The following is a 21,624-nucleotide window of genomic DNA, read 5'->3' as shown; positions in this document are numbered from 1 at the left end:
TGGCTCAAACAAATCTTCTAAAGCAAAACGCAGGAAACCACAGGTTTCCATTTACTTATTTCAGGTGCATGTGAAATAAGTATCAGCAGTAATACTTCAAACCAATTTATTTAAACAATTTACTTTTGTTAAAACATTCTTATGTGTAACATACTAGGAAAGAATTGCACAGTATTTTCTACAACACGTATGGGAACCCAGGGCTATGAGCAGGGTGAAAAAGGCTTCATAAACCTTTCAAAGAGATGAGATTGACATCTGTAATTTACGGACAACAGCATCTTTAAAATCAGGACATTCTACCTTTTCCATAAAGCTTGACCCAGCAGTGTTAAAGACCAAGGAGTTCAGAGATACATCTCCAAGTTCTCCACTATTTGAAGAAGTGCTTATGCATATTGTCAGTTAATATGCTAACAATACTAGGGGCAGGGAAAGTAAAATGCCAGGATTTCTGTGACCATGCCTACACATGAAGAATAGACAAATTTCAGTCAAGACTGCCCAATCACAAAGAAGACAACTCAATTTCCCCATAAAACATACAGTGTTCTGTTTTTAACACAGCATAAGGTTCAGACAGTCCACATTTGATGGCTCAGAAACTTTCTAGAAAAAGCTGAGTGAGTCAGGAGAACATTTCCACAAAGCTGACAGAAACAAACTTTCTGTCTGCAAATATCAGCCCATGCTCAAACGTTTTCCCCTGGACTGACTTAAAGGAAAATGAACTAATACACATACACTAAACCTTCCACAAAGATTGATTCCCAAAACACTCTGTGACAGCATTTAATCATTAGGGAAGGGGAAGGGAAGGAAGGGGTGGACATGATGTAACCAAATCAAACAACCAGAGCAACACTATTAAAAAACATGACTTTTTTTTTGATACCTTAAAATAAAGAAACAGGAAAATCTGGGTTTCAATCTGTTGTCCTTAAAAACAATCCTCCTTCTCAACAAATTCTGACCAATTTATTCTTTTTCTTCATTGACGAGTTAAAACTCATCTTTCCATTTCCTTATCTAAAGCACTTACATCTTAATGGTTGTACCACAAATCCAAAAGTCTACATCACTTTCCAAGTTTCAGAAGTTACTCAGAGAAGGCAATTCCTGAGCTTCAGGGCTACAAATAGTGTTGTATTGTTATGCAATCTTTAATTATTATGCAATCTTTATTAAAGAACAGAACAAACAATACTTTCCTGAAAGACCTTTAAAGAAAGAAAACACAGTTCTGATCATGTATTCCAGTATAATATCAAGATTCCAACACAACACTTAAATAAATACCAGAAGTCTCCAGAAAGTCCCACCCTAAAGATAAGTGAATTTAAAGCCACAGTGTTAATTAATTTGTAATGAAAGAACAAGCCACAGAACAGCAAGGAAATATTTATGCTCAATTAAGACAGATTACTTTTGGTGAACATGGGATAACAGAAAAACATGCTGCGGTATCTTTTTTGTGCACCAGCCTTTCAGCAAAGGCTTGCAAAAAGAATAACAGTGTGGAAAATATGCAGAGTTTTGGGCACTTCTTGTACAATGTCTCTGAAATGGTTTGTTTGACTCTGGGGTTTTGTCTACCTCCCCTCCTCACTTTCTAAAGAGCTACGAACACAAGTGGAAATGCACATTTCAAAGTGAACAGAAGGTACCAATACAAACAATAGCACAATGTGGCCTGAAGTCTTCTACTGAAATACAAGCATATTGAAAAAAAGAAATCTTACAGCACAGGCAAAAGGTGTAGTGGGAATAAACAGGTGTTTACACATGAAAATGTGTAACCACAAAAATGTGTAACCAATGGAAACTTCTCCATATTTAAAAATCTATAATCTTAGAACTGTTTGGGGTCCGGAAAAATTAGAGAGATAAGGCTGCTGTACCATTACTGCTCTTTCAGATCTTGAAACTCACAATACAGAGTAGCTAGTGCATCATACTTTTATATTTATGCAGCTATGAAAATATTATCTTCTAGACACAAAAACTGCCTTTACTGGAACTTTTTTCCACTAACCTTGAGGGACAAACATAAGAAAATAAAATTTTGATCATTTAAATTGTCACAGCTATTTGTCACCACCTCAAGACAATGCAAAAATGTGATGTTGAAGTTATGAAGACAGGAACTGTTCCTAAAAGTTACTGGCTCCCTGAATTAAAATTTGAATTTAGAGGCATTTCCTTAACTGTTCAATTTCATTCACTGACAAAACACTCACATGTGCAGGTGTAACTGAAATCTTAACTACACATCTAAGATTACAAGGATAACCTGCTCTAACTTCCTTAAACACTTCTGCCCCTTAATCTATCACCCCAGTAATACCACACAGAGCTGCTTTGGCAGGATCAAGGATTAACAGTAAACAGCTTCGGGTAGCCAAAGAAAATGCAAAAGAGAATCGATGAAGCATGTTTCTTTTTGCTGAAAAAAGATAATTTTGTCTTGATAAAGACAAAAAACCCCAGGAGTTCCATTCTTGATCAAAAATCATCTGTCTGCTTTGCTTATGAATGCAAGCTCCCACATTTCCAATACTTAATGTTTTAAACATGTTTAAATGAGATCTCTCTATCTTTCCACTGATGACATAACACAGGGTCTGGTGTCTGAAATTCTATAAAAATAGCACAACATGAAGACTTCCTCTGCACGTGAGCTGCTTGCAGCAGTCAGGCAGACTATTGTGTTTCTTCCCAAAGACAACTACAGAGCATCTTCATACCCACACAGCTATCATAATACATATCATAATCATTGCTCTAAATGCTGCTATTCATTTACATAAGCCTCTGATATTGGGTTAGTAAATAATGGCACTATATTTGCCTTTCTCTTTGAGATAAAGACTGCATGGCAATCTAAGGAAGATTGCATGGACAAACAAAACTTGATGGCTACTTATTCCTTTCACATAGAGATGACATTTTAAGGAAGAGTAAGTAAAATAGGATGGATAGAATATTTCATACATGTTCTAAACAAATTGACAACTTCAGAGGATAAAATACATACAGAAATCAAAATAGCAATGGCAAGGTCAGTACATGCTAAGCATAATACAGTGATGGTTAAAAACTGTTGACAACTCAAACCACTTTCAATCTAGTTGTAAAGCTGAAAACAATATAATTTAGAAAATTACACTCTGACAACAGAAAACATGAATATCAGCATTCTACAAAGAGATTTTCAGAATTATTTGAGTAAAAATTAAGATAGCAGAAATATTTTGAAAAAATCAAAGGAAGTAGAGAATTATCTTGTTCGGTCAGACTGAAATTAAAGTTGTAGTTTTTCCACAGTAAGATTTAGGTATTGATGAGACATTTTTAGTAAGCATTAAATAAAAGAATAAACTACACAAAAATCTGTTCCATCTACATACATTTGTACCTGTAGATGCTTGGCAGGAATTAGGTTACTTAGTCAAACACATCCACCCAGCCCAAAACTTGGAAGCAGACACTCCAGTGCAAAAATGGTAAAAAGCAGGCTACCAACATAAAACTTCTTGTCAGAGGCTTCAGTTTCCACAACAGAAATCACAGTTTGTCTCTAGTTAGTCAGTTCCCTTTACAACAGAATATGCCAATCAAGCTATCTCTGAGTTAACACAAACGGGTAATGGTGAATTTACTTTGACATATACTCCACCTACTATCTTTGGAAGGTTGAAAATGGTCTATCAAGTGTTACTATCAAACCAGTACTTTGAAAACTCAGTTACTTTTGTTGGCAGAGAAGATATTAAATGCTAGTGCTTGCCCTAAGTAAAATAGGAGAGTGACCTACTGTAATAGTCAGCTTTAGTACCAATGAACAAAATTTACAGTAAATAACTCTATTTAAAGGTTTCTTCATGTTTCTACAAAGCAAGTATTTTGTGATCATTACATGTTTTGGAGTGACTGTTTACATCTACATATAACTACATGTAACTACCATGAGTAGGAGGTGACAAAAGTAAGTCTAGACATTTAAACCACTGGAGCAACGACTGATTTCCTCCTGGGCCTGCCCTCAGACATGACAGCCAGCACACGAGATTTAAGGAAGGATTTTACCATGCTAAAGTAACTTACTGCCCTTTCAACATCTAACCTACATAATCTGATATCTATCAATAAGCAGTAATATTTAAAGAATAAAGGTAGTTTAAGTCAAGTTGGATTGGCAAAACCATTCACTAGCATCTATTGGTGCAAAATACAGAGCCATGTTACTCTATATATATTTTACACTAAGAATTGCAAAGTGGTGTGTGAAATACTATGAAGACCTGGTTATTATACATGCTTTTCCAGTCCTCTAAAACAACAGGATGATCTGACAGAATCTGAACCCAAACTGATCTCAAAAGTAAACGTGAGTCTCTGTTGACCAAACTCCCTATAAAAAGGTTCCTTTTAGTTAAATTAAGTAGGATATAACTAACTGCAACAAAGCACTCAAACCAATGCCAGGCATATCACCACAGAGCTCTAACAATGCCACCTTCCTATCCAAAATAAGGGAGAATGAAACACTGACACAGAAAAATTATGAAAGTGAACATTAACAAGAGCAAAATAAAAAAAAATAGAGACAACTTCCCAGAAGCTTAAACCTCTGGCCATTCATTATTTCAATATAGTAATGAAAAAACTACAATTCTTGGTTCACAGACAGGGAAAGGTCAGGAACAACCAGTATGGCATTAGATTTACAAAAGGCTTTCCCTCAGGCAAACTACTAACATAATTTGAAAACTACAATCAAAGCATTTCAAGAAAGATTCCAAGAATTTGTTCAGTTCCTTAGGAACATTTTTTTTAAATAGCCATATCTTTGAAAAAATTTGAGAACGGGGTGTCTAATCCAGTGAAGAATCCTGCCCAGATAGAACATACACATTCTCTATGTTCAATGTCATGTTAAGTAACAACACAATTTTTTGTCCCATTAATATTCTCTCTATCATCTTTCATTGACACTTCTATACAATGCTTATTGCAGATGGAAGCAATATCAGCCAGAATAAACTGACATCCTGACTTCTGTTATAAAAAGCGTATCTGTAAGACAGCTATGAACACAGAAGAGACACTCAGGAAGAACAAACCAAAACTCTGCATGCCAAAAATAAATAACCATGCCCAGCTCAGACATCAACAGAAAACAACAAAACCACTTTCTCATAGAACAAATGAACATGGGATAAATATTCTCATACAGTATTTCGAAGTTACTCTTTGAAGAAAGAAAAAAAAAAACCAGCAGCCAAAGAGATAAGTTACCCAATCACAGACAAACTTAAATATTCTCATACAGTATTTCGAAGTTACTCTTTGAAGAAAGAAAAAAAAAAAGCAGCCAAAGAGATAAGTTACCAATCACAGACAAACAGCAAGGCAGTCAAGGAAGAATAAGCAATCTTCATCATAAAGAATTCTCAACTTGAACATACCAGGTCCTTGCTTCCTTCTGAGCATCAAGAAACAAACTTTAATTTTTCTCAGTTCTACACAGATCAGACCTTACTATTCTAAGTTAGATACAAACAGAAGGTCTGGCAATGTGTAAAATACAATTTGCCAAAACCATGCATGTTTTGGCGATGAAGCTCAGTCCAAACCTACTGCTGGGTCTAGAAGTGTTTTGGCAACCTAACAATATCAACAGAAGTCCCTTCCTCATGTGCTTCATGGCATAAAAATGCTCTAAAATTCTGGAGAAAAACTAAAACCACTTACAAACAGTATAATGTGTTTTCATCACAATTTAAGAAAGGTGTTGCTTTGGCATGAAATCTTACACCAGAGAAGTGACAATCTCACTTCATTAGGGGAAAACATCTGTGCAGCAGTATATTATAAGACACAGCACCTTCCATTTGAAAATCTTGCTTAGATGGTCTTGCATAACATATGATCCAAATTTTTTCTAATAATGTTAAGTGACTATATTTTTACCACACAAAAGTGTCTAGAGTTGTCAGGAGTTGTCAGTATGCAACTCAGATACTAGATTTCCTGGTTTAATTCCTTACAATTTTCACATTTGTTGACAAATATTTCATCACATATATCAACCTAATCATACTTCTGTTTCTCAACTCTTGAAGATTTTAACTGTTCTGAAAAATGTGAATGTAGTCAGTGCATATAAAATTAGGTTTCCCTGGAATGGTGTGCACACAGTATTCTATTTCTGTATAAGGAGTTTCAACAAACACACATTTAAAAAAAATTCTACTTACACAGGGATGTTTTCATAGGCATCTTCAAAGTTTTCCTGCAGAAGGAAAAAAGAAGGTTCAATTTAATGTGAATGTGTTTTGTAACACAGCAGAAATGTACCATTACCAGATAGCACTTACTTCTGCAACAGACAGTAATCATCAGAATAGTCACAGTCCACTGACAGTTTGCTAAGCTTTCACTGCAAATCATTATACAGAGATTCCTATGGGCCTACTACATCAGACTATAGCTGAATTAAACCAAAGATCTTTTCCTTTTTAGATTCTAAACTTCCACCATGTAAATCACAGAAGGCAATTCAGGCTTATGCCTCAGGAGTCTGTGCAGCACATGTGACATATTCAGGATGCACTAGTATGATCTACACATGAAACAAAAGGTGTTCTGTGTATATATCTGTTATGCAGGCTGGCCAGAGTACATACAAGAGGTCTGGAAAGCACAACAGATAACATGCACATACATCCAGCTCCCACATTAAAAGCTGTTATGTGAACAACTTAGTTCAGAAATCTAGAAGTTGTTTCTTTCCACATAGATTCAAAGCTCTTTCAACTTAGGTTCAAATTTCAAATTGAAATAAAGGAAGAAATCCACAAATGTAAAAATGAGCAGAACAGCTTAGCTCCAAAATTGGGCTCTAGAAGTGTGTAGCAATGGCAAATGGGCTACAGTACTCCCTCACATATCCCTCTCCACCTCACACTTTCCAGCTTCTGGCAACTCCCGGTATTCAAGGCCTAAATAGAGTCTGACCATCTTATGAGTTTCAGTAGATCTCTGTTTCAAATACCAGTCCAATTTCCTCAATCCCATATACAGACTTTGTTTTATTCATGAGTTATAACATTAGTAAGGAATTCTATAAGCCTGACACCCATTTTGTGCAAAGTAAGAATTTCTGCTTGAACCTGGCTCCAGCTACCTTTCTTTAACAATTCCTAGTTTTATTTATTCAAAACCAGTAAAGAATCAATTCCTACTTTCTCTTTCCTTGACACTAAAATTTTGAAAGCTTTTGTTGTATCATCCAACTCACCTCTCTTCTGAGCCAAAGACTGCTTGTTATCTTACTCAGTCACTTTTCAATCAGAAACTATTTCCTACTTGTAAGTGGGCTTTCTGCTCCTTCCTTAAGAAAAACTGGAAGCATGATGGAACAGATTTTTAACATATCCCAGGAAGATAACTGGAGGAGACTAACCCCCATTTCCATACAACCCTTTTCAGTTAGCTGTAGAGAGTCATAAGAACTCTCTGGAATATTTTCTAAAACCAGGCTAAACACCTTCAGCCCCTCCCCACAGGATTTGTGCTCCAGACACTTCACCATTTCAGTGTCCTTCTTTATACATGCCACAGCATCTCACTGCCTGTCTTGGAATGAGGGGACTAAACCAGAACACAGAATTTCAAGAGTGGCCTCATCAGCACCAAGTACAGGGGAAGCTTAAAGGAACTCAGAAAAAGTAAATTTAAAAAACTCAGAAAAAGCCAGTTAAATGATCCTCCTGATCTGTGGAGAACTGGAATTTCAAAAAGCTGAATAGAAACCAACAGGAACATCCTGAACAGAAATTCTGTTACCCTTGTCTCACCCCAGACACTGATAGAAGTCACCAGTCTTGTAATAAACTCCTTCACTAAAGATTAGTTACCTCCTTTAGACACTTCTGGAAACAAGAGAAGAAATTCAGCAGAATAAACAAGCAAAACACACATGGCTTTTTGAGCATAAATCCATTTCTCCTAAGAGAACAAACCTGAAAAGCAAAAGTTAATGTGCTTTAAACTGTCAAGTACTTAATAAAGAATAGTAATGGCTGGAAATTCACATAAAAAATCTGTGATGAGAACCTTTTGCAGGCTCTTTCAAACCTTCATTCAAGGGCAGCACCTACATACAGGAAGAAACAGAGCGAGAATTTGCATTCTGTCTAGCTAAACTCCTCCTTTGCCTGGTGGCTTCTGAGTTTTGATTCCTGTCATTCACACTATTCAAATGGCTGTCCAAACATTTAAAAGGATGAAGTACAACCTTAGTGTTTTTCCCCAAACACCAAGGCATAGTCACAGCCTTTCAAGGGACTTCTCAAGGGTGTCAAAAACAACATAAATGAAGGCAGCTTCTATGTTAAAAAAAACCCCAACAAAAAACCAAAAACCCAATCTATAGTTTTTTTCTGAAGTTTTCCATGTCTTCCTATTCCCACTGCAGGCAAAATGGGTATTAGAAAGTATTCAAATTGTATCTTGGTCCCATTTCCACAGACTTACACAAGTTTGCAGTTGACTCTACAGACTCTCAGAAAAAAGCTGGGGACAGTAGAAGAGAAGCCCAGCCATTTTCTACTCCATTCCATGTCCACTACAACAAAAAAGTGACATCATCCGAAGGTGTAAAGAAAAGGACTGAAGCAGAGGTAACCAGAAGAGCTTCTCCCTGATCCCTGAGTTCTAGGAGCAATCACATTCCTACCAAGAAACAAATTATTTAAAATGTACTCAGAACATATTCACTTTTTTCCAGTACTCTGTTAAAATCTACTTGTAAATGAAGCCCATTCATCAAAAAAAAATTGACTGAAGTGTTACATAAGATACACTGCATCTTAAAGGCCTAAGGCTGTATTTAATATATAAATGTGTACATGTATGTATATGTCAATACAAAAAATAAAATCAAGTAATTGATAAAGTCTATCTACTCCTCAACATATGGAAGGAGACCAAAAACATGGACAGACACCTTCTTGTGCATTCAATTAAAGCCTAGTAAAGTTTCTATTTTGAGAGCTCATTCCAGGACTGCAAGTTGCAGCTGACACAGCTGAGAAGACACAACAGTTTCCAGAGGTGCTTGTTTATTTCAGTCTACAGCAAAGCAGGCTATTTAATGCAAGAGAAGAGTTTTTACTTAGCACAAAGGGCATTTTCAGGCATTGGCCAGAGCAAGTTCCTTCAAGACTGAGTGTGACCTCCACACTTTAGCACAGAACATCATTTCCATTATTTACATGGCTGAGGTGGATGCATTCCTTTATTAATTTCCTTCACCTGATCCAGGTTTGTCCTGCAGCAGGTCCCAAAGTTCCTGCTCCAATATGTCCTTATTATAATGGTATCCTGTCCATAGGACATATACAGAGCAGAAATCTTCAGGAAATATGAAATGTAGTTAAATACACAAAAAGGACAACAAAGCCTTTTTTCAGACATTCTACTCAGAAAAAGAAATACATGAGCATGTAAACTAGCACCAAGAGAAACAGTCTGACAACTGTCTTGCTCAATACAATGCTGGTTAATGTGGCAATCCACAGATTTTTAGTGCACTTTTTTCCAGAGTACATGTCCATCCAAGAATTTTAAACATATAAATATATGTAAAACTGCCACTAGATGGCATGACTCAGACTTTTCCACAGATCTCCAAAAATGATTAGCACAAGATTTAGCAAAATTAAGTTGTTGCAAAATTATGTTCCTTGAATCGCACAGTTTTTGTTTTGTTTGATAATTGCATTATTTTTTTAAATCTTTATGATGTATCATTTCAAGATGCCAGCAGGCTTAAAAACAATTAAGTTTACATAACTTAGAGATAAAGTAATATGTTTTGTGAAGCAAAGAAAATGAAAATCAGAGACATAAATAAACACAGTGTACTAATGCAGAAAAACAGAAGAGTTCCTGCACTGTAGCAATGAGAGCAGAAACTCACAGCAGACACTCAACTCTCAAGCTTCTGAAAAGCAGCAAATAAGGGAGATTCTTCAACAAATATAACAATATCTATCAGTACCTACACTTTTGTTCTAATGCACTGGAAGAAAGAAGAAGCAACTTCTTGCCTTGCTTATTAGAAATGCTTGCATCAAATGTGAACTCTACTTTTTTCCACATTCATCATAAATCAACTCTAAGGAAATTTCAGACTATATCCCGTGACTCCTAAACTGTTGTTTTAAGTTCACTAAATGTTTTATCAAGCTAAGTGTTTGAACACTGCTCTTCTCCAAGTGAAGCAAGCCAGTTTAATCAATCTAAACTATTCCTTTAAAATTCAGATTTATGATATGACTACCAAGTAGTAGGGTATGAAGCATCTAGGTTCTCCCCACTGAAAACATTATTTAAATAAACTAAATTCAATAGTATACAGATAACACCAGCCACAACTTGGGAGTCCATACTGATTGGACAAAGGAAACAAAGCCCCACCAAAAGCGTTATCTCAAAAATATAAACATAACATGAGTAAGGGTCCTTACTAATTTAACAGATAAATGAGACCACATAAAATAATAATTAATTCCTACCCAGCATTTAATACTATTGCTCTATCACATTACTTGTCCTTGTCACAACTCTATTTTGTCAGTATTACATAAACAATAGTTTTAAAGTGATTTGAAAAACCATAAATTTATCTGTAAAACCCTCCTTGGGAAAGCCACATATTAAGATATTGCAAAACAAGGGAATCTATGAAGATAGTTGCATATTTAGCAACCACATGAACTTCAAGATGCTTTTCTCAAAACTTCTGTTCAAGTATGGGTACATCTAACTACTTTTTTACTCTTTTGTCTTTCGTAATTCAGTCTCACACCATCCTTCTTCTCAAAAAAGCAGTCAATGCTAAGTGAAAGTGATGCACAGGAAACCCAGTCTCTGGCCTCAGGCATACTGCCTTACATATTCACTGCCTGCAGCTGCCCATGGAAAGCTCAGTTACCAGTCTGGAACTCTGTGACTGAATTCTACATGAAGAGAAAAAGGCTTCTCTGAGAGGTCTAAATTTTCTCAACCAAAAAGAAAGGGTAACATGCCTTTCACTGTGTTCACGTTAAAGTTACCATGATGTACGTGGATTCATCCCACAGGATTTAAGGGATTTTAAATAAAACTTAGCTGACAAGCTCAGAAGCAGCTTTCTAAAATTACAGGAAAGGCTTCCTATTGACCCTGGCTAAAAGTTGGCAGACTCAGCCGAAATAGCACTAGCATATACATTGCATGTGGGAGTATGCATTAAACCTCTTTTCCCTAGGTAATACTGAACACAGGAAGAACATGCAACCATGGGAAGAGACAATGAGTGAGTAGAAGAAACTGACCTACAATGCTTATAATATGAACGGAGACTACAGAAGACCTTCCATATGGTCTTCATTGTGTTATAGATAGAGTAATGTAATAGCTGGCTGTCACAATTAAGAGGTAGATATTATTATGTGGATGTTAAAATGTACCGTGATGTTATTGTAATATGTCCTCCCACAGCCCTCTTTTCCCTCCCCCTTGTAATAACCTTAGTAGTCAGGACATTTGGAGAAGGCCTGCTTGTTACCAGGAGGCACAGCGTAACAACACCTGACCTCCAACCAAGATGTAAGAAAGTGATCTCCACCAATGGATGGCAGAGAAGGAGTTGACTGACAAAACTTTGGGAGGCAGCTAAGGATATAAAAGGCAGAGCATCCATTTTGTAGAGGAGCGTGTGGCTGACAGGGACTCCCAGTGTTGCAATTTTTTCTTACTCAGTCCTTTGCTGTAATTTTTAAGGTTTAGTAAACCTTTTAAAGTATTAAAAGTGAGGGTCATTTCTCACAATTTCAACAAGGAAACCGGTTTCCAAACAGCTTCTCTAAGCCAGCAGTCACCACACACTCTTATTATCTAATGGAACAGAATTTTAAGTATATACACTTTCCCCCCACCCCTCTCTGTTATGAAATTTTGTGACTATTTTTTTCTCCTTAGCCTTAGCCAGGACTACGTTAAAAATAAATCAAAGAAACTGGTGGCTAAGAATTTTACATTTCAGGTCCACAGAAGTGATAACTTAAAATCACTGCGCATTTAAAAGTTACCAAACATTACTGCAATATGAAAGCTCTTACAGTATTACTCCAGAATTATAACCAAACAACAGCATGCTATCTCTCCACTTAGCCAACTTGACTGAACTCAGAACTACTAAGAGAAGCTAGAAAATAACATAGAACAGCAACAGAATTGGCGAAACTCCCAGATGTACGAATCAAGAAGACCCTTGCTCAGGTGAAGACCCATCCCTAATGATTATGTAACTTGTATGAAAATCACTAACTAAACAGAGGGGTTGTACTTGGGAGGTTGCTAACACTGAACACTCTATCTAAATAACAGCTTGGAAAGCCTGGAAGGACACGCTTGACTTGTAGAATGCCACCGAGCACCCAGGCTTGTGCAACTCTGAAATAAATAACTAATCAATGTGTCTCTTGTGCAATTTTTAGCCTATTGCACATCAGTTAACAAATCAGATTTTTGTGGACAACACTCTGAAGCATCAAATATCAGAAATTACTACTTCACAAAAAAGAATGATGAAGGTAAACAACAGAGCAACTCATCAGTCTTAAATAACGAAAATTTAGCTTGTAAGACTGCTCAGTCCAAAATAAATACATTCAGCCATGAAAATTTGGTTTGATCCATCTGCAGTTAAGAGAAGTACGGTAACACAGCTACATGAACTAAAAAAAAGTAGTTCTAAGAACTTGACTTACGAAACATAATCTATTAATATGCAGGAAAGGTGTCCGTAACAATCGGAGGGCAGTGGACAGAACAATTGTTGCTTAAATGGGCAGTTGTGTGAGAAAACCCAACTCAGGACTGCATATGTCAGGAAACAAAATACCCAGCATTACAGCAGGATCCAAAAGCTAATTTGTCACATATCTTCAGCTAATTAATAAAGTATTGATGTAAAGAATATGTATTTTGATAAGCCAAATAAAATTTAAGTTTCATTTCAAAAATTTAAGATGCTTTTCCCTTCCTAATTTTTCTGTAGAACTGACAATACTCTACATTGTAAAGTGCTTAAAAATCCTAACTTTTTAGCTACTGCTTCATTAGACTTCGTAGCAATTTCTTACAGAAAAGAGCAGTCTAGTCTACAAACCAGCAGAAAATCTTTATGTTTACAGGCAAAAAAAACCTCCAAACATAGGAGAGAAACATCATTTCAATGCTGTCTTGACAGAGAAACAACTTGGGGGAGCAGAGGAAGGAAAAGATATCTCCAGCTTTTCATCTCTGTCACCTACACATGCTTTGTTTGACACTTCAACACCAGATCCTGGTATCAACAATTAACAGCCTAGGAACAGAAACAAATGATTAACGCTCAGTTCAAAGGGGAAGGAGATGATGAAGCTGTTACAAAACAGGAAAATTGTTTCCCCTTTCCAGAGACAGAAATAGCCTTGAAGCAGCAAGAATGGAATGAAAATGCACAAGTTCTGCTCTACACAGTACAACCAATTTTCACATGAAAAGTAAAAAGTGAAATTAATTTCTCTGAAAGAAAAAATGCACATATTTTTGTGCATACGTGGTTACATATTATTTCAGATTTAATTGGTTTGAACTATAAACATAACTCATCTGCTTTTTTAAAACTCTCAAGATTATTTGCCTAAAATAAAGAGTGTTTTTCCAGAGAGCTGAGTGGACAGACAATGGTGGCTGTTTTGGAAAAGCTGTGTTTTCCACTGTAGATAAAAAACTTCAGTAGTCAGAAGCCAAAGATCACACTTGGTAATTCAGACATACTTATTCACTCTCATCTAAATAGAACATGCCATATTCAAGACCTGGTTGGGAGTCATGCTTCAACACAAAAATAAAATAAGAACAACAACAACAAACAAACAAAAAAAAAACCAAACAAGCAAAACAAACAAAAAAAAAACTCACCAAACTAAAAACAAAACAAGACACCAAATATCACAACGCCAGAAACACACATCCACACACCAAGAAGAAATGAGGAACTGCTAAGGTAAAACTCACTTTTGCTAGAAGTTAGGTTAACTAAAGAGCTGATAAACAATTAGAAATTAAAACAAATTTCAGTGTCATTTACCTCAAAAACTAGATGTCAGTAACCACAAGAACAAATGTTTCTCCATTACAATCTGGAAAGCAGTGGCCTTTTGAGGCTGCTGGTCACCCAAAAATTTCCAGAAGATACAAGAAAACAGAGTCTTAAAAAAAAATCTACCCTCCATTTTTTACACAAAACATTTACAATGGAAACAACTGTTATAATTAAGACCAGCTAATCAACATGTTACAGAAAGTTGACAGTTCCTACTCTGCCTTCAGCTGCATGCAGCCAGATGATTTTTAGACGACCATACTGTATAAACCAGGGCAGGACCAAGAACAAACCTCAGCCAAAGGAACTGCAGTCATTTGTGTCAGTCAGGCCGGCTGCATATCAGAGGCAGCCTAAAGATGAAGATTTTTCTAAACCTACTTGTAAAGATGGGTTACCAGGCAGTCACATTTTAATAAGCTGATACCACTCTCACCTGCTGTGAACAATTGAATGAGTTTGTACTGTTTTAAACAGCACCCTTCCCTCATGACTGAAAAGTGGAAATCAGCGGGTTCAGTTACACACTCACCAAGTAAAGCATTATGACTACTTTAGATTAATTGACATACAAATGGCTGCTATCAACAGTTGTCCATGATCAGATTCATATCCAACATGCTGCACAAGAAAGCAGGATAGAGTTTCAGTTAAAAGTTGGCTAAACACCAAGACAACTTTACTTACTGTTTGCAGTGCCACCTTCTTGCTAGTCAACCTTCTGTTGTTTCTACACAGGAAGCATTGCTAAGAGGCAGAAGAACAGGGTAGTAGCATAGAAATTCACTGTTGCAATAAAGCTTTGATCTTCCTAGCTGATCACCTTTTCTGCCTGTCTCACACAAACCTCCTTGGGCACCTCCAAGACCAAGGGAGTGTCATGTAGCTTCTATCTGTTTGGAAGTGCTAACAGAAAAAAAACCAAACAAAAAACCCAACCAACCAACAAAAAAAAAAAGAAAGAAAGAAAAAAAACACAACCAAAAAAACAGAACAAACAAGCCACATACTCAATCAGGAGTTCAACATTCAGTACATTTTCATCAAAGTGCACTCCTCGTAGAAAATCTCTACAAATATTGCACATGATTCTAGTCTTTAGTTTAATTTCATTACATAAAACTGATGCCCAAGTAATCCTAAACTGAAAGGCAAATAGAAACAACCACCTTGTCTGGATACATCTTCTTCTTCTTCCTTTTGTAGGAAGAGAGATTTCAGAAGAATGCAAAGGCAACTAAGGAGCCTGAGAAGACAGAAAGAATATACAAGCATTCTTCTCAAAACAGATACTACACAAGGGAAAACATTAAGCTTGTCCATTCTAGCCACAGGAAAGATTATTCAATCAAATTAATTACTCTGGCAGGAGACAAGCCTCTAAGTATTGAAAGAACTTTGTGTCAAGCTCATTAGTTTTTGTAAAATTTTGTACCATCATTCAGTCATTCCACAGAAATTGCATAAAACACTACTGAAATCAAAAACAATTTTAGGATGCTATTTATTATGGTTATAAAGTTAGCGAGAGTTCTACTACACCTTTCTAGTCCTATTAATTCTAACACAGTAAGTTAGTAAGTAACCAGTAAGTACTAGTTACAGCTGTACTTTCCAGGACACTGGACACAAACATGGATGAGATACCACTGCTGAAAGACCAATCTCATAAAGCTTTTCCTACTTTCAGCCACAGGCTTAACAATAAACATTCAGTAAACTTCTGTTGGCTTCCAAATAAGAGTATTCAGTTATTATTTTTCATTCAATAAGAGGCAGACACAATGTAATTTCAGAGGCACAAACAGAGAGTACTTTCAGACGCTAATTGAAGGTAGAGCAGCAGAAACAGAGGAAGTGTTAACTCTCTTAACATAGGCAGTCAAGGCATAAGCAACTTGAAAGTCACTAGCCACACTGCAACTAAAACCAAAAACCTTGGTCCTTCCCAATCTGGCAAGTTTAGTATTTCCCAGCCAGTGACTTATCTATTCTAGTTCAGAACTGGCTCTCTGTCATCAAGTTTAACTTTCCATGACTCAGTAACACTCACAGAAACTTCAGCTCAGTTTAGTCAAAGGATCACTAGACAGTTTGCTGATAAAAAACGTTATCACTTCAACATATAGGGTATCAGTAGATAAGAAACCAAGATACTTTTTGCCCTCATTTGAGTCAGCACAACCTACCAAATAAAATAAAAATTATGTGAAGAGGAAAGAAAAATATGATTGGAAGATCCATTTAACAAACAACAGAAAACAGAGCTCTTCTTGGAGATGGAGTATCATGCTTTCTGTCTCACAAGGGTAGGTCAATTTAGCGGTCTCATCTAACCTTTCGACCTTCATTCCCATACTTCAGTGTTTGTGTTGTGACTGATGAGGCAGCACCTGACAGTTTTTACTTACACATAACTCACACATATCAGGATGGATTAAACACAAAGACATAGTGAAAGTAAAGCTGCAATTACTATTAAGAGACAGTCTTGACTCAACATAAAAAAACAGACACAGTGGAGTCTACTTCCCACCAAAGTGAAATAAAGATAGCTAGAGGAGGAACATTGTGTTGTCCTGGACTTTACTAAGCAATTTCATAAAGATGTTTGAACTTACCACTTCCAACAGATGTCTAAAGCTACCTGGAAAAACCCTAATTATGGTTCACCATGCACTTAATATAGACTATGCAAGACAAAAATCAAATTACTGCTTCCTAAGAGGGCAATTTTGACACTGTTCCGGAATGCTTATAAACTACAATGTAATCAACAATCCTATATTAAATCTCATTAAAGACACATTACCTTGCCACTGGTGATTTTAATACATTCCAGAGATGACCCCAAGCTGGGGAACAGAACAGGTTTACCTCATATTAAAAACAGTCTCCCTACAACTAATAAAGGCTAGCTTTGCCAATAACTAATAAAAAATATGAAACAAGCATTAAAATTAGTGTCTTAGGTTTTAACCTTCTCCTGTCTTCCTCAGGTTAAGTATCAGCTTCACTATACAGCTGATCATTCATTTGTAAAGAATGTGAATTGTAACAGCAGTTGCTGCATATTTAGCACTGCAAGGTTCTATTTTATAGTGAAAAGCAATTTAAGTTATTTTTCTTAACTGATTAATTTCCTTTAAAAGAAGATCTTGGTGTAGTAACGGTAATTCCAACGACCCTATTTTTTATTAAGTTGTTCTTACTTCAGAACTTCAAAGTCTCTTTATTTTCTGATCCAATATCTTCTGCAATAACAGAAGAGACCTTTAGAAATCAACATTATCTAGAGTTAAAAGTGGCTGTAATACAAGATGAAAGCAGCGACTTTTGTCCAGAGCACAGCTTGTTCTCTCTGTGCAAGATCAGCTTCCATCTCTTCTGAAAACTACTTTATATATTTTCATTAACAGAAAAGCATTGTGTAAAGGTTGTGGCAATTTAACTTCATTACTAGTATAAAATTAACTAATTATTAACTGCTTTTTATGCATTCTAGGGAGTTCATTCTTTCCACCAGAAAAAAAACCAGACACCTAACAAAGAAACACAGTGTCACATTCAGACCAAATGTCACATTAAATTACACTAAGCAGAATCAGATCTTGACTTAACCAGCCAGTAAGCTAAAGAGTTAGTTCTTCCTGGGCTACTTACAGGCAAACACAAGAAGAATACATTCTCATTTGAAGTTACAGTAATTCTTACAAGAAAATAAAACAGAAAAACCCTACAAGTAACACAATCTCATTAATGTAAGTAATAGCCTATTAATGCCCCCCTAAATTTTGGTAATGTGCCACGTGTCCATGTAAATTTACAGCTTTACTTCTTCTGCCATAACTCCCTCAATGTCAATTCTTCATCCAGTCCATCCCCAAGTAGAGCATGGCATTTCTTCAGGTATTGCAGGACAGCTGCATGATCCAGAACAGACACCAAGGGGACTACACAGGTGCACTGAAAGCAGCATGTGTTTCCCAGCTGGAAATTTTAACATTTGACTGACAGTTGTAGTTCCAGCCTCCAGCATGCACACCCCCCATTACAGCTTACTGACGTCATGGGGAATTTATAGCCTTTGAAAATTCTAGCTGGCATGTAATAACAAGGACAGGATTAATGGACAGTTGTTACCAGATTTGTCACTCCTTCTACCCAAAGGGTCACTTTAGCACAAATATAAGTTTATGTCAGGGTATGTCAGTGCCTCTAGGCAGCTGTTCATGCACACACACTCCCTCCTCCTCCCACTCCGGGTACTCATGGGCAATCAGAGCACCGGCTCCTCTGCAGCAAGCCCACACTGCAGCAAGAGTCTCTGGCTCCTGTGACTCATACACTGCCAAAGGAAATCCTGCACACCACACGATGGTTCAATCCAAAGCACTCAACCTCCCATTGCACCCTTCTTCCTTCCACCAGCACTCAGAGACACAGAACAGAAAAAAGCCAGAATTGTTGCATGAGGTGTAAAGAACTTAAATTACGGAAAGGGAAGTAGCAGACAATTTTTCCAGGCTGCCAGGAAACTACTTGTGTCATAGCTGATTTCTATTTATTGGTTGTATCCTTATCCATTTTCACTTCAGCCCACAGTCATTATATACTAGAAAGTTTTTATCAATTTGTGGATGCTGTTACAGAAGTTTTTGAAATTTCACATGGATTGTTTAATTACTTATTCACACCACACAAAACACTTAAGGGTGAGTATTTTTTAATGTTAGAAAGATACCATTTAGGCCAAATTCTGCAACTATTAAAATCTAAGGTCAGTAGCTACCAGACCTCACATACATAAACTAAAGAGACCAAGTGCTATGGTATGATCTACAAAAATACAAACCACAAAACTGATATAGAGTTACGTTCCCAGCATAAAACTGCCTTATCTCACCGATAGCAAAGACCAGACCTAAAACAAAGAAAAACGATCAGACACAAAACTTTCAGACAAGGACAAGAGGAGCATGTTTCAGAGACAACTGCGAAGGCAAGCCCGATATCCTTGGCTGCCATCACAAGATGTAACCTCAGCTTCCTCATCTTGCACTCCACATGTCCTTCTAACACCAGAGGACTTCCACAAACGTCAAACACAAAGCAACATGTTATGTGGGTTTAAAAAATAAAAAGAAACTAAGCCAAAATATTAACCACACTGGATGTCAGCTCTTTCAGGAATGTCAGGTGACTTCCTTTCTCTACTCCACCAGAAGAACACACTCACACAGAAACACAGGAATTCAAGGCAGCTGTACAAATCCCATCGGCCAACACAAGCTGCTTTTTGTAGAGAAACTACGTAACACAGGACCACAAACTATGTTCCATGTTGCAACTCAAACTATTCAGAGAAAGCACATAAGCCACTTCTACCATGTAATCTCTAGTTTTAGTCCCCATGATGTTTTCTTTACAATTCCTTCAGTTGTGCCCATGCCACAGCTACCTGTGATGACACACCCCTAAGATGAACATCCTGGCTGATTCAGCATGAACCAATGACTTCAACATGTATCCAGTAACTTCTTGTCTACTTCCCCTTACAGACCTGAACATCCTCCTCTCTTCACTCACACACATTACTATTTAAAATTACAAGCACTTTTTCAGTACTCCAGTCTATAAATTCACAACAAGCACTAACTGAGAAAGCAGTTAGGAGGAGTCTTTCACAGTGGAACTCTGAACTGCAGAAGAGAATAAATACAGAGCATGATTTCCAGAAACAGCCTCCTATGTGGGACCTGATTTGTGACACTGACATGACCCTATATTCCTGTTTCCAGTTCACAAAAAAGAACAAAGCTGGGAAAACCTGCATTTAGTTTGCACTTCCAGTCCCAACGTAACTTAATGAACTCAGTAGCTAAAAATCCTACCATTCAAATAAGTAAAATGGACTTTTAAACAACCTACCTTTTTTTTAACTTGGATTTTAAGACTCCTTTGGTGTCACTTGCTGAGAAATATGTTCAGTGTTAAACTTAACTATACAACTTCAGCCATCCCTTCATCTCAGCATGACTTGAAATTACATAGTTCACATTTTGCAGAAGAAACAGCACTTTGGCAAAGCATCAAACCAAGTATGCCATCTTCTAGAAGTGAATGGCCATGAGCTACCCCCTATTTTCCAGAGCTGTAACCATGTGTGGCACTTTAATCCAAATGACATTAAAAAACAGACACTGAGCTGCTATTGAAAGTCTCTTTCTCAAGGTTTTAAGAAAACTTTGCTCAAGCTCAGTAGACCACCCCTTAACAAAGCCAGCTACTTCAGTGGTGTCACATGAGACTATATAGGCAGATATGTTTAACTGGATTTCTCAGAGCTGCATACATTTTTTCTGCTAAGATTCTCCATTTAACAAAGCCAGCTACTTCAGTGGTGTCACATGAGACTATATAGGCAGATAAGTCTCAGAGCTGCACACATTTTTTCTGCTAAGATTCTCCATCTTGGACATGGCATAGATTTAAATATTCTTCAGCAATATGCTTACACCACCAGGTCTTACCTTAAAATTCTCTCTCTGGTCCAAACCACACACTTAAATTTAGGCAGACTGCTTTGTCTCCAAAGTTTAGTTCCTACACTTTTCACACTTCTCTTGAAAAAGAACATAATAATTAATATCTTCATCACCTATTAAAAATAATATAATGTTTAGATGAAAATGGCTCAAACACTGTCATTCTCCCTCAATGCAGTTAACAGAATTACTTTTCAAAATACTTTTCTTACTGGGAAGAGCCAAAAAAGCTGTACTTCATGAAGTACATTCAAGTTATGCTACAGTTTATCAAAAAAGTCAAAAAGTACCTAAGTTTCACATCCTATATTATATATTACTTTTCTCAAAGTCATTCTTTTAAATTGTTTTTGTTAGAAATTACTGATTCCCCATATTAAGGTGGGAGAGTTTTGTCAAAAACAAGGATTACTGCAATTTTTGCATGTTTCTTCAGCTCCTTCTAGCCAGCTGAGCTAGAAGAACCTTGAACATCTGTATAAGATGCCTCCCACTGTTTTTTTTGTCTGGGGTAGAGTTAATTTTCTTCACAGTAGCTAGTATAGGGATGTGGTTTAGATTTGTGCTGAACACAAGAGGTGATATGATAGAGATATTTCTGTTATTGCTGAGAGGAACTTACCCACAGGCTTTTTGTTTTCTGCTTTGTTTTCTGCTTTTTGTACTCCAGTTTGGGGAGGAAGCTGGGGGTGCATGGAAGGCTGGGAGAGGACACAGCAGGGACAGGTGACCCAAACTGACTACTCTCCTGTCGATGGCTGAACACCTGCCTACCCACGGGACGCCGTGAATTAACTCCTTGTTTCGCTCTGCTTTCGTGCACTGCTTTTGCTTTCCCTGTTAAACTGCCTTTATCTCAACCCATGA

At 36.9% G+C, this 21,624-nt stretch overlaps 1 protein-coding gene across 1 annotated transcript in view; it reads right to left on the bottom strand.

The window, feature by feature from the left end:
- The window catches only part of TTC39B (tetratricopeptide repeat domain 39B), a 78,223-nt gene that overhangs the window by 46,060 nt on the left and 10,539 nt on the right, over positions 1-21,624 (bottom strand). Inside the window, exon 2 of the mRNA XM_039729805.1 lies at positions 6,264-6,298. Coding sequence (XP_039585739.1) covers positions 6,264-6,298 — 35 coding nt within the window. The remainder of the gene's footprint in view (positions 1-6,263; positions 6,299-21,624) is intronic.

This window comes from Passer montanus, unplaced genomic scaffold (genome assembly GCF_014805655.1).
Source record: "Passer montanus isolate IOZ18808 unplaced genomic scaffold, ASM1480565v1 scaffold7, whole genome shotgun sequence".
Taxonomy (NCBI): Eukaryota; Metazoa; Chordata; class Aves; order Passeriformes; family Passeridae; genus Passer; species Passer montanus.
The sequence above is the reverse complement of the archived record's forward strand: the minus strand, read 5'-3'. Positions and strand labels throughout refer to the sequence as shown.